Here is a 24,532-nt window from a genome sequence, read left to right as displayed (position 1 = left end):
CCATATCGCAAAAGGCAACATCAGATAAGTGGGATGGCTGGCCATTACTTCTCCTCCTAAAATAGTCCACAATCAGAATGAGCGGGAGTAACCCAAGGCCAGTAAAAACACTACTCTAAATACAATGCGTATCACACTCTTTTCTTTATATTGCAGGGCAACTATAGGAGTATTCTGTTGGGAGCACTGTACTGCAGGCCTTAAATAGCAGTGCTAATGTTTAAATTGTATTTTCATCTTTTCTGTGTTTTCCGTGCCAGATTTCTGGGACCTTTGCCAGGTTCCAAGACCATATAGAATTAATTGTTAAAAAGGAAAATAAATATTTCTTAAGTGCTAGAGGATATGTATGTCTGATCTAATGAACAATAGTTTTGTTCATTTATCAGCTGTTAATTGTAATTTACTCAAATGGTTTTTCTGTCTGGAAGGGAGAGGATTGGGGCACGAGGAGAGTGATTCTCCTGGAGCTTCTGTATTGAATTTATATATACACAAAACATTTCTGTATTCAATAATCTAAGTAGACAGGATGACATTTCTGCCAGATAGAGATGTAGAAGGAAACGTAGGGGAATTTTCCTAGCCTGTCTGGACTGGGTGGTTGAGAGGTCATTGCAAGCAATTTAGCTGATGTTATATTGAAGTCAGAGTTGAAGAAAGCTTGGGAGACCAGATTATGCTGGGTCTGTTTAAAAAGACATCCAAGATACTAACTGTTAGCTGGTGTTGCAGCATAAAGTGGATTTAAATGAGAAATTGCATATTTTTATTAATATCTCAGTTATGCTTTGTTCTTAACCTAACTCAGAAGTTGTCCGTGGATAAACTTTCTGGTCTTGATGCTGTAACTCAACACTCAGTTTGTTCCACCATCTCTGGCTCTGCGTTATGATTTTGATAGACTGATTCGGTCTGATATTCTCCACTAAATCAACACATGTGGCATCTGCTGGAATCTGTGGGATTTGATCTCATCCTTCTCAGCCACATTATTTTTTGCCTCGCAGCCCGGTGGATCTATTGATTCTCGTGCAGGCTTGCTGCCTCTGATCTGCCAAAAGAGAATTAGTTATATGTTTCTTTATGCTTTGCTACTGAGGCTTCAAAATCCCTCTTAACCAAAGTCCCTGCTTACATATTGCTACCATTCATTTTTATTGGCTTCACTAAAGTTGAATTCCTGTATCTTGATTTTTCCCTAATTCATTCTCTGAGCAGCTTGAAAGAATTCAACCGAAAACAAAACCTCAAAGCGCTTATATAATGAATTACTTTTAAACTAGACGCTAAAAAAGACAGAGGGGCATTTATCAGGAATGTTTGTGGGCTTGGTGGTTACGAGCTTAAAAAAATATTCTGTGGAAAGGCTTTTGTCCCATGACAGAGATTTAAAAGGCTACGGATTCGGATTCCAGCAGAGACTCAGGCCTGTAATCATGTTTGAAACGTTCCCTTTCATAAGGCTCCCCGGCTGCAGCGGGAAGCGAGCCGGCTAGGGGCTCGCCTGCAGAAAAGCCCATCACCTGTTGGGGCCCAGGGCTTGGGGGACTCCTCCGGCCGCCGCCGCCCGCCGCTGCGGCGCGGACCCCGGCACCGCGGGCATGCGGGGCGCTTAGGGGGGACTTTGCACCGGGGAAGGGAGAGTTTCCTTTCTCCTCCCCGAGGCTGGCGCTGACAGTCCGGGCGCTGCGGCTTCCAAGTTGGAGAGGGGAGCTTGTGCGGTAGGCAGGGACAATGGAGGAAAATGAAAGCCAGAAACTTGAGCTGTGCGTGGCTTGCTCGACAGACAGCAGACAGATGAAGGGTAAGTAAGAGAATCAGGCGAAGATGGAGTTACGTTTAAACATGCCCCTCGTTGCTGCTTTTTCTAACTGGAGGCAGAATGCATGGAAAAAAAAGCATGTCTTTCTTGTGCTAATGGCTCTGCAGATTTCCCTAAGACTCTGTGAGTTTAACTTTCTCTGTAGAGAGATTTCTGTCTAACCTTTCAAGCACGGAGCATGCTGCATTGCTGTCACAGTTTGCAGGACGCTGCCTGGTGCGGAGGGTGCTGCTCCCGCGAGGGGGGGAGAAATAATGTCACGTTCCCTTTAAATGCTCTGCGTGCTTCGCCTGTGGCAGAGAAATAGCTCTTCCTTCACAAAAGTAGGTTTGAGCTCATCTTTTTCTCGGGGTGTCTTTTAAAAGAGGGAGATCCACGGCAGATTGTCACAGGGTTAGTTTACTTTGTGTGAAACCGGTTGGGTTTGTTTTGGAGCGAAGCCAAGGAAATATAAGCGTGGTTTTCACGGCGGGTCAGCTGTGGTGCATTTGTACAATTACAGTTGCACTATGTATTTTGTCTAAAAGCGAATGCAAACTATTTCCTGGTGAATTCTACGTGGGCTACTCCACGTGGAGCACAACATTCGGGTAGCATGACAAATACCTAATCTAATCTGTATCTGTTACAGTATTTGTGGAGCACCTGTGAACATTCCCAGTTCATGTGTATTGTATTCCTCATAGACACTTCAGAAAAAGTTGTATTACTGTGCTTCTGTGAAGTAAATAGCGCATGGTCGAGTACATGTGGGCTTAAAAAAACCCCACACAAGTTTGCGAGTATGTAACATCAGAAAATAGTGCATAGAGAACTTAGGAGAAAAAAATACTCTTTTTTTCTTGGGGGTTCATTGATTGCTTGATGCTCTTTTGAATCAGTTGTTACGTTACAATACTGGGCAGTGCAAGGCACGTGCATCTGTGTCTGTGTATGTTTATGTTTAGTGGGACGGAAATCTTCACTTAAAGGATGTGTCTGAATAGGAAGAAAAAAGCCTTCAGTAACGTATTTCTTTTGTATGGGTTGCAGAGGTCTGACCAGACCCATCCTATGATTCCCAAAAGTTTTGAATGCTGAAAGCTCATCACCAAGTGTAGTAGTTTTGGCCCATATCCAAAATTTACATTTGAAAGTTCCTTGGGAAGAGAGCTAATTGTAAAGACAGTGGAGTAAATTAGAGAGATTCCAAATAATCTCAAATTTACTGCTAGCATAAATATAATGGAGGTGGGTTTGACTCATGCTGTTAAAATTGTATTCTCTTTTAAACTATAAGTATTGAATGTGGTTTGCTTCAAGGCTCAGTTTCATAGTATCAGTACGGGTCAGGTCCGTACTTGTTCCGTTCCGAAATTATTCTGAAAATGTTCTCTCATGTGACCTGGGTTGCAAAACAGGACTATTAAAATCTTCACAACATTTAAAGTAATGCAGCAAAGTGACTTTCCTGACCTTTGTAGACTTCATGGAGGGTGTGACTTAGAAGAATTGCATACCAGGACGTGTTGAAGGACTTTTTTCTTTTTTTTTTTAATTTCCAGCTCACAGCAATTAATCCTTCATGATAATCTTCCTGATAATCCTAGGCATACTGCTTCTACGCTGCAGACCTGGGCCCTTCCTGTAGTAATGGGTGATGTTAAGAAATCTTGAAATTTGTTTTCAGATCAGAGAAGCAACTCAAGTGTAAAGATTACTCAAGCCTTTGGATAACCAAAGCCCTCCCCTGTCAATCAGCAAGTCTTCCTTTTTTTGTTGCCCTCTAGCCTTGTTACTTTATTGAACAGAAAGACCTTCAGCTTTTAGCTTCTGAATATGAGGGAGGGAGACAAGCTTATCTCACACCTCTCTGTTTTCCATTGGCTTCTCTTTACTCCTTTTCCAAGGAGGGTACTTGCATAATTTATCCTTTCGCTACTCTTAGCCCTCTTCTGGGAACCATCACATGATCCTTCACACATTTCACAGTTATCTGTGAGGATTGATTTTCTAGGTCTATTATCTTCACTTGGAAGATATGGAAAGTTTGCCTACACTGTTATTGAGCAACTCCAGGATCCAGAAAACCTCTCTCAGTTTCTCCTCCTTATAGCACCGTGGCCCACACAGCAGCTGTGGAGCTTACGTGCCCCGAAGTACACGGGGGCGTTTCACCATCCCAGCTTTCAGCCTCACCATCAGAGTCATTTGTCCCTATCTAGGAAGTGGCCAAGGAAGATTTTTTCAGCAATTATTACGGGAAAGACCCATATTCAAACATGACAGAGAGTTTGGTTTGCAAAGAAAGTCACGTGCTGCTGTGTGCTGTAATGCCGGGGGATCATGCTGAATGCCCAGGTCAGCTCACTGGCAAGACTAGCAATTAGTTTGCATAGTTTACATTCCTTTCTTTTCACTGGTATTTATACAGTATTTTCCAAATATATGAAAGAAAAATAAGAGGATTTGTTGATCTTTCTAATATAGTATAAGAAAAATATGTTATTTTTGATTCCTTCTCAAGGTTTCACCCAATAACAAATAGTGGTAAAACACTTTACTTGATATGTCTCTTTATGTTCCAAATAATTAGCTTTTTCTTAAACTATTGAAATGGCTCTCAGTTTCTCCTCCTTATAGCACCGTGGCCCACACAGCAGCTGTGGAGCTTACGTGCCCCGAAGTACACGGGGGCGTTTCACCATCCCAGCTTTCAGCCTCACCATCAGAGTCATTTGTCCCTATCTAGGAAGTGGCCAAGGAAGATTTTTTCAGCAATTATTACGGGAAAGACCCATATTCAAACATGACAGAGAGTTTGGTTTGCAAAGAAAGTCACGTGCTGCTGTGTGCTGTAATGCCGGGGGATCATGCTGAATGCCCAGGTCAGCTCACTGGCAAGACTAGCAATTAGTTTGCATAGTTTACATTCCTTTCTTTTCACTGGTATTTATACAGTATTTTCCAAATATAAAAATAAAAAATAAGAGGATTTGTTGATCTTTCTAATATAGTATAAGAAAAATTTGTGATTCCTTCTCAAGGTTTCACCCAATAACAAATAGTGGTAAAACACTTTACTTGATATGTCTTTATGTTTATTCAAACATGACAGAGAGTTTGGTTTGCAAAGAAAGTCACGTGCTGCTGTGTGCTGTAATGCCGGGGGATCATGCTGAATGCCCAGGTCAGCTCACTGGCAAGACTAGCAATTAGTTTGCATAGTTTACATTCCTTTCTTTTCACTGGTATTTATACAGTATTTTCCAAATATATGAAAGAAAAATAAGAGGATTTGTTGATCTTTCTAATATAGTATAAGAAAAATATGTTATTTTTGATTCCTTCTCAAGGTTTCACCCAATAACAAATAGTGGTAAAACACTTTACTTGATATGTCTCTTTATGTTCCAAATAATTAGCTTTTTCTTAAACTATTGAAATGGCTGAAGTGCAGAGTAGGGAAAGGCTTTGCATGAGAGAGATTTAGGACCCAAAATACACATTCATGAGGTCTCGGTTGTGTTTGTCAGTGTAGGTTTACCTGCCTTCTTGAGGAAGTGCCTGCCACCAATTCAGTGATTGAAACTGCTGCTGTGGCCATACCTTAAGGGTTTATACCAAATTGCTGCATTCAGTCACCCATGCTCACACTGACTCCCTCGAGCTCCAAGGAAATCCCTTATTTATGTCTGCCGCCTTTGTTCCAACAGCCTCAGGGATATAACCCCCAGGCTCTGGGTGCAACAAATTATAGATGGTAAATTCCAGCCAGCCCCATCCCACCTCTTTTTCCTCCTGTGTAAAATCAATTGAAATGACTGTGCAGCTTTCAGAGACCATTTTGACTGAGTTTATCTGGAGTAACCACGCTTACTTCTTGCAAGCAAAACTCTCCTTTTTGCCACTTTTCTCAAATAAGCTGAGTGTACCTGGTGGTTGGTGCTCTGAATTTTCAGTAATCAGTGAGGCTGGATGTTTTTTAATTGAGTTGCGCTTGGAAGAGTTGAGTGTGTGTGTGTACGCACACATGAGGCTGCTGCTTTGAAGGTTTAATTAGGATTGTGCTTCTAAGAAGGTCTTAGAAGGTGCTGCGGAGATCAGAGATGGCATTTGGAATCTGTGTGAGAGCAAAACTTCCCCGTGAACCAAACCTGTTTCCAAAGTCGTGCCTGGATCTGTGCTCATCAAAGCATGGTGCCACCTGCAGTCTGGGCTCTTGTGTCCAGTTCTGCTTTCGGGATAGGTGTCCATGAATGCAAACGAGAGGGGGGTGTTGATATTTTGGAGTCCGTGAGCATTATAGGGAGCTTACAGAAACATGAGAAGTCTTTGAGGACCTTCCAGGGCCCAGTCCTGTTGTGAAACCCAAGGGAATTAGTCCCCCCATGTGAATTGGTGGGACATCACAGCAGCAGTGGCTCCACCGATGGAGGATTTACTTTATTACCATGGCTTACTGTTACGTGGGACTTGGCAGGCAATTGACAGCGCACACCAGAAAGCTGAAAAATCCTCAGCATAAAATCCTGAGGCAAGTGGTAGGCAGGGTGTCAAACTGACTGACTGAACGATGAAAGGAAGCAAGTAGGTGCCTGTTTCCAAACAACAGTGTCGTATAAATGGCAGCACGCGGGGGAGACGGTTGCTGGGAGGATAAAGGGCTCCGAGGCGAAAAGTGTCAGATGGAGAGAAATGGAGATGTGTTAAAAACACGTAGGGGAAGGATCTTCCTGCTCCTGAGGAGGTGCTGTAAAGGGTTAACACTCACGGGATGTCTGAGGCTGCCCGTAAAGATAGGGAAGGCCACATCAGACTTGGAGAGGCCTTTTCAATGCTTCTGGTTTTTGTTGGTTTTTTTCTTTGCTGACAAAGGAGTGAGGGATTTTTCAAAGGTATTAGGTAACAAGGCTCCAGACTACACTTTTTCATGCACCAGAGGGTTCGTGTTACACAGTTACCTGAAGATAAGCCAGCACTTACATACCCTCCTGTCTGCCTCTCTTTACAAATGTCGTCATGGTCTTATAGTAGATTTCAAAGTTGTAAAATTTATCTGAGGGGTTTTTTTTTCTTTTTATATCACACAAAACTTGCTTTTATTCTGTTTCTTAAGAAATGGTTTATTGAAAAAATGATGTAGTATTTTCCAGCCTGCTGTCCTGAGACGTATAAAATCCAAGGGAGATCCATGAAATTTAAAACCAGACCACAGTCAGAAATCAGGAAAAAAACCCTCCAAAACCCTCTTATTATTTTATAGGTGTTTCAGAGCATGTTGAAAACACACTGAAAAAAGATTAAGGATTTCAAATCTCCTTGTCAAAGGAATTTTATCAGGTGGTATCCTTAAGGATACTAGTTACGGGGCCATTAAGTGTGCTGGAGCCTATTGAAGAAACCTGTTTGTTCTGGTGGAAAGCATCCTGTAGATTTTAAAGGTCAGAGAATAAGGACCCTGTCAGATCTTCTTTTCAAGTCACATAGTGGTAAAGATGATACAAAAGGAACATCTACTTCAATGATGCTCACTTTTCTGTAAGGCAATACTGTGGTTGTGTGTTAAAAGTATGTAGGTACTGTGCATAGCTTATATAAATGATTATTTCCGGGCCGCTTCTTACAACATATATATGCCTAATGATGCAGAACATGCCACTGAACACTACCACTACTTTTAAAAGAACCTAGCTTTTATATCGATTGTGTTCTTTTTCTTATTAATGTGAATGTCGGGATTAAGTTCTTACAATATTCTGGTTTGGGGTTTTTGTTTGTTTTTTTTTTCCAGACCAGGCAAAAACCAGTTTGCATGTAACATCACTAGACGATGCAGAATGTCCCCGATCTAAAGAGCTCCTTTCGACCCCGAACAGTCACATTTCTTCTAATTCAAAGTCCACCCGCAACATCCCTCGAAGACATACAGTAGGTGGCCCTCGCAGTTCCAAAGAAATACTGGGAATGCAAACCTCGGAAATGGACAGGAAGAGAGAGGCTTTTCTTGAGCATCTGAAACAGAAATATCCCCACCATGCTACAGCAATAATGGGACACCAGGAGAGACTGAGAGATCAGGTATGAAACTCAAATTCATATCCTGCTTTTTGTTAAACAGTCCTTATAACTTGTACAAAGTTGAATGTTACCTCTTTACAAAAGTTGAATGTAACAAAGCATTAAACAGATTTTTTTTGATATAGCCTAAGATTCAGTTGCTCCCTTGAAATTCAAAGAAACAATAATAAAAATGAAACTATTCAATATTACCTTGGAATTGTTTGTTGAAACTGACATTTTTTGAAGAGTTTTTCATTTTTTTTAGAATATACATGGAGAAAGGGATGAAGGTGAGACTCTTGATGTTAGTATATGGGTCTCCATCTACTTTTCACAGCTGAAGGGAAAATACGGAACAGCTGTTAACTTCTGTTACACTTTCAGTATTGGCAGCACTGCCTGGGAGAAAAGAAAATATCCGTAGAGCATGTCTGTATGCTTTAGCTGGCTCTGTTACCCTTTCATTTGCTTTCTTTTCTGTTTTTGAGTCTTTTAATACAAACAGAATGGACTTATCCACAGGTATCTGCCTCCTCCAAGCTGTTTTGACATCCACATTGGTCTGTCAGTAGCATACCTTAAGGTGGTTTGCTTTTCGCCTGCCTCCAATTGCTTTTCAGCACCGAAAAGTAGATGTAGGGTCAGAGGAGATGTGCCACACTGATGTGTTTCTCAGAGCAGGCGGAGGCCGCCATCACGCCAACCTTCTGCATTCAGGGAATGCTGTGCAAGGATCTGTTCACAGCCTAACTCTGGGCTCTGGTTTCGGGTGCGATGTTAGAGTTTAATCTGTTCAGCTTTACAATCTATGTTCTATTCCATAATTCATTTTTTTCAATCAAACAGCGGAATTTAGAGTTTAGGCTCAAAAATCTTGTTCCTGTTATTCTCAGTTTAACAAATGATTGACAGCAAAACTTTTATAAAAGTTTTTTTTCTTAGTGTTTTATAGGTGTTTCAGCACTAGCAGCAAATTAATTGTAACTAAGGAATAAAAACTGGTTGGCAAAATACTGTACTCTGCTATGGGACTTCTTACTGAATTCCCAGCACCTTTTGAAGCCTTCCAAACCTTTGGAGATCTGACCATTGTTACAGGTTTGGAAAGATTGTCGCTTGGTAACTCCCCCCTACAACTTCTCTTTGACAGGGTCTCTGGAGATCCCAGGTGGTATCACTGCCTCAAAACACAACTGCTAGAATCCATATGTATCCAGCTAAAATTGCTGCAAGACTTTAGCTCTAATGAGGGTGATCTATTCCTTATTTTTAAACAGGTTCCTTTGAAAGTCTTGATTTTTTTTTTTCTTTTTTCTCCCCACTTATCTTTTCTATGAACTTTAGTGACTGTGTGGAATGTGCCGGGTGGTGGATAAAGATAGCATACAAATTAAATAAAGGGGGTGGAAGGGGGGTGAAATCCAGAGATTAGATCTTTTGGAGTCATGTAAATATTTAGTTCCAGTGTTGCAGACACTGCAAACCCAGCTTGAACAGCCTACAGCATTACACCCTACACATTTTGTAATTTGAGCCTTTTCTGAAGGCAATAAATTACAGAAGGAATGCAGTAACTGTTCCTGCTATTTGTTTAAAATGTGTCATCCTTGCTAATTTATTGAGGGTAAAATTCATGCGAATGTCTCCTGCTTCTATTTTTTGATGATTAGACATATGTATTGTACGTAATGAGTGTGAATTTTAAAACAAAATAACTTTAAAATTACTCTTAGAGCATCGAACTATCTTTCTTGGGAATAGGAAAGACTGAAGAATCCATCCATTCAGCATAAATTAAAAAAAAAAAGGTAAACTGAACAGAAGCCACATTAAAAACATGCAGAAATAAGTTATTCCAGCTGATTGTAAGAAATTTGCTTAGTTGAAATGTATCAACAGTCTGGCTCATCAGATGCAGTAACAGATTATTACGGTCATGGCATTACAGTTCAGAGGGGTTTTTTCTTACCAGTTGTGTCAATGCATGCACACACATGTATCTGTGTATTTTGTGTGTGTGTGTATGTGTGTATATATATGTATCTATGCGTGCGTATATACATACATAGGTATGTGTGTATATATATGTGTAGGTATATGTGTATATATTTATATGCATATGTAGAATGCAAGCTTACTTAGCTGCTCCATGAATAAGACCATAGTATAATTTTGCTTCAGAGGGTGTATGTGTGTGTATAGCACATATACTTCCTTTTTTTTCCCTTGTATAGGTATGTGTGTAGCAGTAGTGTAGAAGACAACCTACGTACACATGTAGTAGGCATCTGTATGTAACATCTATACATCACATACAAGATCTGTAAGATGTATGGGAAGACATGAATTACAATGTTACGATTTATTTTCTAGGTTCCTTTCCTCCCTTCTTACTTCTCCAGCTGCTCCAATATCTGGGAAGTGGCAACATTATCCATGGTGGGAATTTCCCCACTGTGGGAGATCTATCACAGATAGTAGCCAATGCGACATCGTTTTCTAATCTCTATGTCAAATGGTGCACCTGGAACATACAACATCCCGATATTTACGGTCGGGAGATAGTCTCTTGGATATCATATCGTTTGTCTTCCAGGTTGCTCTAAATACTGTCAAGTCCATAACCAAAAAAATGGGCCAGAAAATCAAGATTGGTAATTGTCTCTTTTTTTGTGGACTTTCTTCTTTTGTCTGTTTTAACCATCAGTATCTGAGTATGGCAAACTGGCCCCTGGTTTGCAGCAAATAAACATCAGGAAAAAATGTTTGGTGTTGTCAGAACATACTGTATCACCTCCACCAGTAAGGTCAGCTCTGAATGTTGTCCATATCTTCCACTACGTATTAATGGTTTCCTCCAGGCTTCGCTTATTCAGATAAATCCCTCCCTGGATGTGCCTCCTGAGGACCCGTGTCTACTCTTGATAACCTGCCACAAATCAGAAGTACAATCATGGCCAGGTAAAATGCCAGCGGGGATTACTGATGGTTAACTAATGTGGTGACCTGAAACCTCCCAGCTGTGCACACAGATCATCCCTCCTCCACCCCGCAGGTTTGTTACCCTGTTTGTGATATCTTATTCTGGAAAGGAAAGCTCACAGAGACAGGGGCTGTCTTTATTTGCACAAGGGCCTTGGGATACTGCCGCAAGGCAAATAACCTGCAGCTAAGCTGGTCTGCGTGGTAAACTGGGGCATGAGTTTGCAGCAGCCGTGGGTTGCAGGCGTGCCATGCCTTGTGCACTCTAAAATGCCCCCAGGGGAATGCAGCACCCCACAGCTGCAACCCACAGCCCAGCTGCTCGCCCTCACGCTGCAGGTTTTCCCCCTTGCAAGACAACCCTGCAGCCGGGCACCAGAGCTCGTTCCACCTGGAAGACTGGAAAGCTGAGGAACAAAATCTTTTTTTATAGGTAATGCAAGCTTCTGCAAGAGTTTTGGATACCTTGCCTCTGCCAAGGCTGTCTCGTCTGTGTTAATGAAAGCAAGGCACTAACGTAATCCCCAGGAAGGTTAGAAAGAAAAAAGAAAAAGGAAGAAGGAAAACAGTCTCGGTCTTCTGAAGTTTGAGATTGTGTGAATCATCTGCTGCTGAGCTCATGGCAGGACGTGGTCACTGCTTAGGTGGGGTTGACTCCGGTCAGCAGCGAAGGAGAGAGCAGGAACAAGTATAAAAGCTGGGCCAGTGGCTGAGAGAATGAAAAAGAGCTTGCAATTAAGAGGTTAAAATGCTAACCTGGCCATGGGAGGGGGTTAATCCCTGCCATGAACCTGTTTTACAAGTCACCTCGCTAAAAAAAAAAAACTTTTCTGAGGGGCAGAGAACAAAAATGAGTGTGCAGAGTTTTTCAGAGCTGGAGCTTTTGAGCGTGCCTTTAGAAAATGAGCTGGAAGATGTTTGCCATGCCTTTCTTTTGTTGTTGTTTGACTAGGAAATACACTGGGAGATGTGGAAGGGTGAGCAACAACTCTAGCATTTAAGCCAGTGCTCTGTGAAGAACAAATTTATTGGCAAACGAAATTAGATTTCCATCAATTTAAAAAATAAAAACCTTCCGGTGCCTGTGCAAGGCTTGAGTGCTTAGAAAATGGTGGTTGAGGTTTTTTTTGTTATGTTCAGTTAGGTCTGAACGTGACAGGTAACTCTGGCATCTGGGCAGGTGTGGTTAAGGTTACCATGGAGATCCATGATGTCATGCTTGATAGAGCATGTCAAGACAGCTAATCTAACATGTAGATGTTCAAAAAGTCCCATAGGCCAGAACTAAGCTTTATGCAAATAACAAAGTTATGCTGCAAAAGGGCGAAAGAAAATACAGCTAAGATATGGCGTGCGTTTTACCTGGCAGCTTGAAAGGATTATTACAGGCTTCATCATAAATTAAAACTTTTGGAACTAAAGGAAGAGGATTTCAGACCATCTCTGGCCTCACCTGTGGAATCTCACATTTCGGTAAATAAGCCTCTTTCTCTCTCTGCCCTCGCTGTAAAAAAATGCTTTTGAAATCATGGAGTTTGCTTCACCACGTTGTTCCTCCTGGCAGCAGGGCTGAGTCAATAAAGCAAGTTTTCTGGCATGGCATGCTCCCTTTTCTCTTTCGAAAATGAGTTCTTTATTGAATGAACTGAGAATTCGGAATTATTTGAAAGGCATTGTAATGTATTATGTTGATTATATGAATCATGCTGCAAAAATGTCCTAGGTAGTGTTTTGGAGGAGAAACTAAGAATGGAGACACTTTATTTATTTCTAGATTATTGCCAGATGTCTCTCCTTTAACTGTTAAAATAGAACCCTAAAATTACAACAGCATTTATTCCAGCATTTGATGTCTGCAAAAATACTGAGGCTTTTTTTTTAATGGATCATAGTATCAGTTGGTTAAACAGACTTGGAGTGTATGCTTTGATATCACAGGGTAATGCTGGGGCATTTCTTAATAGCTTTTTTTCCTTGGGTAAAAGTACATTAGTAAAGGGTAAATGTATTTGGAGGTAAAAGTCCAGCAACAGAAATGCTATTGGGACTTTTGGGTTTTAGGTATAAACAAAACAGGATATTTTCAGTCCCTCTGGAGAGAGAGTAAAATCCCTGGGTTCTTAGTTGCAACCACTTTTGTGCTGATACCAATCACGACAGATCAAGTAAACATCAGTACTTAAGGGATAGCCCCCCCGCTGGCACTGCTGTGATATGGTAACGGGAAGCAGGTTTGGGGCTACAAAGTTTAGTTGTTTCAAATCGCTCAGTTTGAAAAGGGTTAGATCTAGGTGGGAGAGGGTGGGGGCTTGCGGTAGTTAATGTCCGAGCTTAAAAATGTGAAAAGAGAAAAATCTTAGGTTCTGCCTGAAGACACCTGAGAAATGTAAACTTGAGAGAAACTTCAGTTCAATGTAAATCCTCAGTAGGATTTAGGGAATAAGAAGGCTGCAGAATATGGTAAGCACATTATCTAATTCCAGGTGAAAAAACAGGGTCTAAAGGATTTCTGACGTTCTGCATTGCTTGATCAGGCAAGGTTAAATAAACTTTTTTCTGAACATGTATTGATTATTAAAGTGAACGGATTTGAAAGGAGTACAAAGTGAAGAAATCACTAATTTTTTTTTTTTTGTCACAGCTCTTTTGCTTTTACACTCCTAGTTATATCTTGAAACTAAGCCAGTAATGGGAATATTATAGAATTAATTTCAATTTAACCTTTCTCCCAAAGTCTGAGTGTTAATTATTTAGTACTAGAATATGTACAAATGACAGTGTGTCAAATGAACTAGCACATTTTGCATTCATTACACTGTTGGTTGATGCCATGGAATCGGGTAGGGAGAAATTGATTTAATGTTAATATCATGTGAATATTTTTCTGGTCTGTACCAGTTTAAAACCAGAGTTAAAAAATTAAATTTGATTTTAAAATGTACACAGTGTCTGTGAAGAATGTGATTTTAATCTGGATATATGTTGCTGCAGATTTTTCTAGTTGAGAAAATCCATTTTGTTGAATTACTGCTTGATTCACATGCTGCTGTATATAATGTGTCATCAAAAAGTGCCTATTTTTATCTGAGAGGGCAGTGTCATACTGCTAGAACTTGCTGTTGTGTCAGCATAGGCTGTAGGTATTTGTTCAGGAAAAAAAGTTTCAGAAGTTGTTTCAGGAGATTTCTGTGGGTTGCTGCCTCCTCTCCGCGGATGGGTACTACCTCCCTGCCCAAATGAGACTGCGATTCCCCCTCCTCTCTAGATAGTCTTTGTAAGCCCAACAGAGCACGTTGCATGTTCGGGAAGGGGGGACCCTCCGCAGCGTCCACACGTGTCCCCTGTCTCATGTACCATCTGCTACAACAATTTATTGCTTTCCAGTGCTGCTGTGTGTTAAGGGCAACTGCTCTTATTTTGCATTGTTAAAAGCACCTAAGTAAAGCTATGAAACTGAACATATGAAACATGATTACAAGCTTAAATCTCTGCTGGAATCCGAGCCCTTAGCTTTTGTTTATGGAAGGACATGAGATGACATGTCCATTTGTTTTGAGTTGAAACATGCTCTTTAGCCCCCAGATAATGCTGTGATTGTGAGATATTTATAAATAGCTTGATAGATAAATGAACAAAGAGCTAGTTCATTAGCAAAGTAAAGTGGATTTACTTTGTATTGACTATAAGGGAAATGTTGAGGAAGAAGAATATTCCTAGTAGAATGTCTCAGTGGAAAGTCTTTCAATTTTACTCTTTACTTTAAAAAAATAAGGCAACATGTTAAGGTACATATTAAACTACTAGCCCTAAGGTATCTCTGGAAGTAAGCCGGAGTTTAACTAGAGTGATAATACTTGCTTTGATAAACATAAGTTTCTTCATTTATATCTATCAGTTAAAAGTAAGAAAAAAAGCTGTTCTTTTGAAAAAGCAAACAAAACAAAGCTGCAAAAAGGCTTATAAAGCAATTCCTTTTCTTTGTCTTTCCCTCCCCCCATGCAAACCACACACCAGTGCAGTTACTTTGCCCCAACAGGATTAGTAACTTTTCTTCTGTGGCAACGCCTCTCCATTTTAAATAGCATGTATTGTTTGTAACTCAGAAGTCCCAGGTAGTTGTTATATCCTTACCTTTGTTCACGTGAGTTTTGTATGTGTATTTTTTTAACCTAATTTTATGACAAAGAAAAGTATTTTTAGAATACTTTGCATTCAGCTGGCTGACTAAATGCCCACAGTAATCTTGTTTCAGAACTTACGATTAGCTCCAATAAAGAATCTAGGACTTTGGTAGCCCTTAAAGCAGAGTTCGGGCAGCTGCATTCAAGACAGTTGCCCGTGGAAACCTCTTCCAGTTACTGTAGACACCTGAGATTCCTTAGGTTTCAGAAACTTAAGTTTTTCTGGCCAAAAATATCCCGAGGCATTTACAGATGTGTTTTTGCACATACTCAGTTTAGTCCTGGTGTTTTTTGGGTTGCCTCTGTAGATGACTACCAAAAACTGCCTGAAAGCAGTCAGCAGGGCCTCGTTTGGTGGATGGGTTCAGTGCAGGACTAAATCCTTCAGCAGTGGTGGAGGGGGGAGCCCGCGTCCTGCGCAGTGGCCTGGCAGTGACCACCCCTGCGGCAGAGGCACCTCCTGCCTCCTCTGAACCGTGTGCCTGATGCCCTCCTTCCTCTGGGGATGCTTGGTGGCGTTTGGGATAGGCAAACCCCAAAGGGTTTATTTATGAGTATTTGCTGTGTCTCAAGATCATTTCCCTGAAAATGGTTGTGAATGTGCTTTGGTTATTCTCTTTTCAGCTGAATAGTCCTGTTAGCTTCCCACTGGGAACATTTTTGTGCTCTTTGCACGTTGTCGCTTGGGAGATGAGCATGTATTTATGTCAGTCATTAGCAAAGTAAATGCACCTCTGGACCACTGCTGCTGCATTAGAGCATTTTTCAGTTGATTTTCTAACAAAGGCAGATTACACCAAAATCACCTGATTAACTGGCTTGGTTTAAGCATAATCCCTGGGATTTAAATCTCCTTTCTGGGCTCAAATAAGAGAACAAGAGTAAATAAGGCAAGCAAATCTCTTATAAACATATATTCCAATTTCCTTTCTCTTCAAATGAGTTGAGTACACCAGGAGAAACAGTGCTATTGTTAAAATCGCAGCCAACACCAGTGACTGACAGAAGCCACTGAGATGTGTGTTTTCAACGTTCACCCAATCATGGTAATTGTGCAGTTCAGTAAATTCAGAATCTGATGGTATTAAGTTTTGCATCTTGACACATCAAGCCAATGCAGGGGCTTTTGGTTGGATGAGAGTGTTTTGAAGGTTCTTTTTTGGTTTTTTGTGGAGTTTTTTGGTCATGAATTAGTACCTTTTGTACTGCTGCATTTTGTGTGGTCTCTTGTGTTGTGGATTGTAGTGATTCTATTCATTCACTGGAAGATTGCTGCCTTAGTAAACACTGAGCATTGACATTTGTTTAAGTTTAGGAAAGGTTTTCACTGGCTGATTAATACACCGCCATAGGTGCACTTCACTTAAAAAAAAAAAAATTAACCTAAAAATCCAAATTAGTTGTTAAAGAAAGGAATAGAGAAGCTGTTCTCGTAGGTTATGTCTGAAATCCAGAAAGACCAATGATATATTTTTCACCATGGTTTCTGCCATGGGTTCTTAAGGAGGGTCTAACAACCTCTCAGGAGGTGGATCTTGGATAATCGGCCTTGTGCATCGTGTGTGTTCTGATCTTTAGTAGTTACAGATCATTTTGCCTCACATCTTGAGATTTATTTTATCTTCCAAAATTATGTTCTTGTTAGTTGTAAGACTGGATCTTCTTGATACCTGCATGAATGTCCAGTTCTGTTTTGGATTGCTAAATTCTTGACTGTGTTAATGTCTCATGACTGTAAATTCCAGAGCTCAACTAAGTTTTAAGAATATTTCAGCCTTTAAGGGGTTTACATTTCTTAGATATACATTTAATAGGCTGTCTCCATGCTCTTGCATTGATTTAATTCACAATAGAAAAACTAATTGTAATTCAATTTCAATTGAACTTAAATATTTTTTCAGTCTGGAGGGAGACGCCTGTCTTCCAAGGAAGGAGGGAGGCAGCAAGAGGAAGAAGTAAACAGTGACAAACCAAAGAGTTAAAACATTTTTTGTATTTGAAAGAAGTTGAGTCTGATTTTAAATTTTACATGATATATTCATTTCCAGATACACTTACTGCCAGATGAGCAAGCAGAGGCTTTTCCAATTTGCACCTATTTTGTGGGTATGTGGGTGTCTAAAGTCTGGAAACAGACCTGGCTGTCAGTGTCTATGTATGAGCTTTGGGCTTTCTTCTGCTGTGCTTTGAAAGCATAATTTTAGCTGCATTTATTAATTTGTAGCCCTATTTTTAGTAGCACAAAATACCATACATCAGACTGTTGTAATTAGTAATGAATTACTCACAGAAGGAATAAATATTTGAGTTTGATTAGAATAAGTAAGAAGAAATGTCACTTATTTCCCATTGGCTGAATAAATAAATAACTGAACGACATTGGTTGGTTGATTTAAATAACAGTAAATATTGTTTGGAAGGAAGAAGAATTATTTAGCATAATGTAAAAAATTAATTTAAAAAGATACATTTAATATAAACACTTCCATTAAAAATGTGTACCTGAAAACTTAGGACATTCATAAAATTTCCTATAGATCTTAAAAAACTGTTTTATTTCCTTTTTTTTTTTACAGAGAAATGATCATTTCAGTAAGTTCTTGATCTAGGTTATATTTTTTCCTAAAAGTCTTTAAAAAAAAACCCCACCAATACTCCAAAACCTCACAGATGTGTGCTAATTTCACTCTTTTATTATGCATATCATGCATTCTTTATTTTTAAAAAAGCTATTTCATATTAAAATTGCTTAATAGCTTTGCATTATAAAGACAACATTATGTCAACATCTACTACCAGGGATATGGGAGAACCTCAGTATTCCTCTGTTCTTAGACGGGAATCATCGCAGTATTGCAGGTACCATGATTTGGCAGTAACTGCTGGCATTATTTTGTTTTTTTTTTTTTACTGAGGATCACTGTTGTTTCAATTAGTTTTCAGCTGCTAGTCCAAGCTGCCATCTTTTTGGCTAATACTAAATCCAGCGCTGGGGGTGCAGGCAGGATGGTGCCTTCTGCCAGCCCCTGGCATGCTCCTGTGTGGGCGAGCGGGGCCAAGAAGGGTTTCTGCGCTACGCAGCCCGGGGGCTCTCTCTGTTTTACCACAGGCGATTAGTATGGTGTCTGTCACTGGAGAATTTAAAGGAAAACATGTGATAGAAAGAGCATCAAAAGCTTTCTGGAGATCAGTGGAGAACTTCTCCCTTCTGAACATCGCAAAAGGGTGGGGTGGGATGGAGTGAGGAAGCGCAGATCACAAAATGTTTTTCTTGGCCCTCATGGCGCTGGTATTGATATCAATAAAAATGTTCCTGCTGACCGGAGTACAGTTGGCTCAAACCCTTAGCAGGTTGTCTGACCGAAGTGCTCTTCCTCTGATATCGGACGCAAGCATTTAATTTCTGGCTCATGTGTACTTCCCTTTTATTTTATTTTTACCGAGTGTTTTCCGTACCGGACGCTGTGGCAGGCGCCTTCCCGCGTGGGCAGGTCCTGCAGGCACCTGCTGCTGCTCCCCGGCACGCCAGGCTCCCACAGCTCCCTCACACCCGGCAGCTGACAGGCACTGCTGCGAAGGCCGGGCTCCCAGCCACAGCTTTCTAATCCGGTGCTGAACAACTGGGTTAATCCCATACCGAGCCTGGGACCCTACCGCAAGTAGGAGTCAGGTTTCTTCCCGAGGCCGATGAATAGTTTTCAGTAATGCAGGACGATTGAGGAGGTTGCGTATGACAACTTGGTTGTTGCTGTAGCTTAATTCCACAAAAGATTTCATCATAGCATTAAGCATTTGTATTACTTGGATCGTGCTTTTTGCATATGTCTTTTTACTGTGCATGTTTTACCTTCTTTTTTCATTGCGAAATCGTGACCTCCTGGTCTCAGGTACTAATCCTGTCACAAAAGGGTAGTTCTAGCCCATGTGCAAATGTGTATTTGTTCAATCCCCACCCGTATGCAAGCATGCAACCATGAGAAACCAGTATTTTTTATATATGAGTCATTCATACACCCGGATATGTAACAAAATTTCACATCAGATGAGACTCTGCTGCATATGCACACCTATAGAAAATCCGCACCAGGAGGAAGAGGGACTCGTGCTGTTCCTGGTACTGTCGCTCCATGCTGGCGGCATTCTGCTACCGAAGGGATGGATTTTGAGGAGGAGGTAACCAGTCATGCTCCTGTGGCACAACCAAGGAGAAAAAGGAGCCTCTCAGCTCTTTGCTGCTCCTCTGGTGCCTCTTCTGCCAGCCAGGTACAGCTCTGATGAAGAGCCAGGGCTTTCCTCTGTGGGGCTTGTGTAAGAGTTAATGGAAGCTTTTGGATTGTTCTTTTTTTTTTTCAAAAGACTGCTCCCTGTAAGAAGGAACGTCCTCAAGTGTTCGTTGTTGTTACCCTGTTGTCCATATGTGTTTCTAGGTTGATTTTGAAAGGCACAAAAAACGTCAAGTTACTGGAGTAGTTATCAGGTGTTTTTGAGAGTGAGACTGACAGTCTACAGAAGAAAGGCTTCCCTTGAACCGTGTTAAAATACAATTTGATTTAATCTCATGGTTTCAAAATTTGTCATACGCTGTCCAAAAACCAAGATTCTTTCTCCTCTAATTATAGAGAGTGTTTATATGTAAGGTTTAATCTATTTATTGGAAGTCTTCCAGGACTCTGGAGTAACTGCTACTTTGTGGGCCTCTTCTGAACTGAAGGGGTTAGAAAACAGTAGACTTCTACTCCAAAGATACTTGGCCAGTGAGGATGAGTGAGCTACTTTTTTTCCCATGTCTTCTCTTGCTTCTGCTGTAATATTTTGAGTTTGAGATATCTTTTTTCCTCATGCTGTGACAGCAGGTATTGCTTTGTTTTAAAGGAACTGTGAACTCACAAGTTCAGTCTTGTTTCTGCATGACTTAACCCTGTCTCAAGAGCAGTTCCACTTATAATATGTTAGACAGATTTCTTTGTGACTGTGTTATATAGGCAAAGCCAGCTTGGAATTTAGGGAAACTTTTAATAGTTTATAAAAGGAGAACTGAGGAAATTAAAAAAAAAAAAAGTTCAAAGTACTCAAACAGGTACTTGTGAGATGCTTCTCATGTTGGGTTGGGGTTTTTTTAATGTACTTTTGTGGGTTTCTCACAATACCTATTAGCAATGTATTACTAGAGAGAGAAGGGGTTGGGCTTTTTGTGATATATCACAGCTATGTGATTTTAGTTGTAGAAACTGGGGCAAATAACTTTGACTTGATACCAAAAAGATTTTCTATTTAAGGTGATCACTCTCTTTGAACACTGTTTTTCCTAAGGAGACATATAACCTTTTAGATTAGATTTACTTGCGGTGTAGCATTTTAAACACACCAGACTAAAACTAATGCGGAGTAAAACCTACAGATGTATGGAGTCGCCTGGCAAAACAAGAGCAGCTTAGATAACCATTCAGTAGCTTATTGTGGTAAGATAAACATGGAATTCTAGGTATTTTGTACAATAAAAGAACTTATGTGTTCTTTTGATCTGTGCTTTCTGCTGCCGCTTGTCAGACTTCCCTGGATAGTGCCAAAATGTCTATGCTTTTGTCGCAGCTTAGATAACCATTCAGTAGCTTATTGTGGTAAGATAAATTCTAGGTTCTAGGTATTTTGTACAATAAAAGAACTTATGTGTTCTTTTGATCTGTGCTGCCGCTTGTCGCTTGTCAGACTTCCCTGGATAGTGCCAAAATGTCTATGCTTTTGTCATTGTTTTTTTTTTTTTTTTTTTTAATTTTAGGATCACACTGTTAGATTCTGAGAGCAGAATAGCTTTTCTAACTTCTAATTTCCTCTGAAAAAAGCAGTCAGCCAAAAGTTATCAAGCCTTTCAAGTGAGGTTTGTCTAGCCACTGCTGCTTTGTTTTTGGCTTATCTTCCCTGTGGTTTGAAAACTTGCTTGAATGTCTAGATTCTGTGATCTTTCAGAGGTCTTTTAAAATGCAGTCATCATTTCAAAATGTTCACTCTGCCTTCAAATAGTTTCAGTGGAGATGAGGATGATGAACTAGTTTTACTTACCTCAGTATATGGCAAGGACCTGTTTGGAAACATAAGCTTACATATCGTTTTACTGCTCATTTAACTGAAGCAGCCAGCCTGATTTCATACTGATATCTCTGCCAACCCACAAAATCACCTGCATTTGTTCACCCAAATTCAGCAAAGTAGCTGAGTCTGGCGGCGCCCTGTTGCAATAGGCAGATTTAAGTTATTTTATCTGAAATGTAAGAGAGGAGGAAAGTTGAATAAGAGTTATGTGGGGAAGAAAAGCCTTGATTAGCCATGGAAAACATTTTTGCTTTTAAATCAGAGGCTGATAGTTTAGGAGCCTTTTCTGATTGCAGGTATGGTAGCAGCACACCTTGAGTCAGTTCTAGGTGTGTTGGGTATTGCACTTAAGAGCAGAACCATTAAAATCCTTTTGAAAACTAATGACTGGCACAGACTGCCGGGTTACCAGTGTGTTGTGATATCATGCTCAACAAAAACACATAGTTTGTTTTTTACATTACTAGACTGCCTTGATTCACAAATAAAGGGAGAATTTCTAATTTTCTTGTTAGTAACTGAGACAGGTAAGCAGTCATAACCATAGCTTTGCTATGTGATCATTTGAAATTTCAGGCACCAAGAAGCATTGCAAAGAACAAATCTGCCCAGCCCCACACAGCGCATGTGATATCTCTTATCTCTCCTGTCACTTTGTTGTCATCTAAGAGGAGGATCAGCCAGTTGTTTCTCATCTAAGCCCCTGCTTCAGACACACATTAGGCATGATGCTCAAATAGCCCCCATGGAAGCAAAGTTGGTTGTCAGCAGTGTAATAAAGGCACCCTTTTTCCCCACTGCCTTTCCTAAAAGCTCCACGTAAATATGTGACAAGGCAGATGGTGTGTAATAACCAAGGTCTTCCTATTGGAAGGTCTCAGTAAGTAGGAATATGCAAACATCAGACTGGCTTCACCATCCCAGGTGGATGTTTGGGTTAACTGTTGTTGACTGTAGATGATTTCAAAAGCATCTGATTAAATTGTTAATACAAGTGCTGTTTTTCAGCAGTATTTTTTGACTGATAATATGATTGCAATTTGCTTCTGTGAGTCCGAAGTGCACTGATCAAAAGAAAAGTGATGCTGACATCTGGAGACATTGTGGGAGTTGGACTTCTTTTTCTCAGTCTAATACAAAAAGACACAATCGAAACAAGTTAATAATTCATCATACTGGAAAATTTCTTAAATAAATACTGTACTACGAGCTGTGTTTGACTTGAAGGAGAGCAGCTACTATACCTTCACTTAAAAGAGAGGGAGATATTCCTTCTTATCAGTAGAGCTATTTCTTTCCTGCCAGATTGTGCTGGTCAGAAAGGATAAGGGATAAGATCACAGGCCATGTAACAGGGCCTTTCCCCCCTTTTTCATAATTAGCAGTCTGAGAGTCAGCAAGACAAAACCTGCATTTGTTTCTCTGACACATTGCTGTGCTACTTCACATGAAAGCAGTGCAGTCTTAATCTAAGCAGTTTTATACAATTTGAATTAATTGAACCATTAAGAACAAGCTCATTGTTTAAAGATTTGCAGATACTGTTTTACAGGCCAAGAAACTTCTTGAGTTTTGTTCAACGACAGTATTGGATAAACAAAATGAAAGCAAACCATGATGCAGTTGTTTTGCTTTTTATTTCTTTTGCAGGGTATTTGTTTGTCTTCCCTCCTGCATTACAGGCTGCCACAAATCATTTGTAGAGTGCAGTGACCTTTACAGAAAGACTAGTAGTAGCAAGTACTTAGGGATCACTGTCTTGATAGCTGGAGAGAGAAGATTATTGTAGCATCCAGGAAATTATCTAAAGGATGAAATATCAAAAAGATACAGATTACTCCCAACCTCAACCCCTTGTAGAGGAGCCAGAGGTGTATTAGCCTCCAGCATGGCTGGACTGTTGGAACAGGTCATCTGGCATGGTTTTAGTCCTGGGAAATAGCTGGTCAGTGATACCAGCATAGTTTCTACTCCCCCTCCTGGAAAACTGAAATCAAGAATGTGATTTACGTGCAGGCACAAGGAGGGGAAGGCCATCATCTGGATGTTTCCCAAAGGAGGTTTTAAGGAGAATGATCAGAGTGCCTCAAGACTTGCTGCCCCTTGGGACTAGCAGAGGGAGAAGTAGGTGACATTTAACATTTGAAGAAATCCGTGGATTGCTCCAAGCGTCGGTAATAAAGTGCTCTCGTTCTGGTTTGCCAGCTTGAGTGTAACAAAACTTTGAGTTTGGTTGCTCAACCTTATTTTATATTTTTTTGTAAATTTGTGGTGAAATGAGTTCATTTGAGAGGAGGTAAATATAGCTAGAAGTTAAAATTTTCCATATAGAAGAATGTTAAATGTGGTCACCTCTTGAAACAGTTGTTGGGAATATGTTAAAAGGTAGCTTTTATAGAAATGTAGCTTTTTACTGGGATCTGGACTTCGGTGAAGAAATTCACTTTGCTTAGACTGCCAAACAATTGCATTGCAATCTTTTGCCATAGGAGTTTGACATACTGTCCTGTCAGGTACACAGTATCTTGTTACAAAATCACAGTGCATCCCAACCTCAGAGAGCGTATTTTAATATGAGATTATCTTTTGTTTCCTGAATACTTCATCATTAAAATACACAAAAGGTTGGCAAGCAATTCTTTAAAGATGTGAAGAGAGACAAGTGTTAGAATGGTAATTTTACAATGAAAGTTACAAATAAAACAGGCAAGGAAATATTTTAGTCAGGTGTATAAACGTATCCTTTGGGCTGAAAGATAAAGCCAGAAGTAATGAACTGTCAGGCCCAAGTAGCCATCTTAGGAAACGTGTACACCTGTTTGTGTGCAGACAAGCGTGTGCCCCGCACACAGTTCCTGTGCAGCCGAATTTGCTGCTGGTGGTGGAGGAGGATGCAGCTGCCTGCAGAGTCACTTTTTGGTGGTAAGGAGTAGAGCCAATTAATGATTAGGAGCATGGTGTAAATACATGATGTATCCAAGATAAGTGTTTCAATATACTGCAATACTACATGGATCAAACTTTTCACACGTAAGAGCTTAAAAGAAGATACCGAGTTGGTATTAAGAAAACTAGCAGTGACATTACAAACCTACAAGATGAAATGATTTTGTAAACTTTTGCCTTAGCTTTTGAAAACTTTAATGGAGAATGAATTAACTGCTGCCATGGTTTAACCCCAGCCAGCAACTAAGCACCACGCAGCCACTCGCTCACTCCCCCCGCGGTGGGGTGGGGGAGAGAATCGAAAGGTAAAAGTGAGAAAACTCATGGGTTGAGATAAAGACAGTTTAATAAGTAAAGCAAAAGCCGCGCATGCAAGCAAAGCAAAACAAGGAATTCATTCACCCCTTCCCATGGGCAGGCAGGTGTTCAGCCATCTCCAGGAAAGCAGGGCTCCATCACGCCTAACGGT

The 24,532-nt window shown here is 40.4% G+C and overlaps 1 protein-coding gene across 1 annotated transcript in view; it reads left to right on the top strand.

The window, feature by feature from the left end:
• The first annotated feature begins 1,737 nt into the window (after positions 1 to 1,737).
• KIAA1217 (KIAA1217 ortholog) overlaps positions 1,738 to 24,532 on the top strand; it is a 195,956-nt gene continuing 173,161 nt past the window's right edge. The window contains exons 1-2 of the mRNA XM_019471004.1: positions 1,738 to 1,807; positions 7,599 to 7,885. Of these exons, the coding sequence (XP_019326549.1) occupies positions 1,738 to 1,807; positions 7,599 to 7,885 (357 nt within the window). The remainder of the gene's footprint in view (positions 1,808 to 7,598; positions 7,886 to 24,532) is intronic.

This window comes from Aptenodytes forsteri, unplaced genomic scaffold (assembly GCF_000699145.1).
Source record: "Aptenodytes forsteri isolate BGI_AS27 unplaced genomic scaffold, ASM69914v1 Scaffold336, whole genome shotgun sequence".
NCBI classification, from domain to species: domain Eukaryota; kingdom Metazoa; phylum Chordata; class Aves; order Sphenisciformes; family Spheniscidae; genus Aptenodytes; species Aptenodytes forsteri.
The sequence above is the reverse complement of the archived record's forward strand: the minus strand, read 5'-3'. Positions and strand labels throughout refer to the sequence as shown.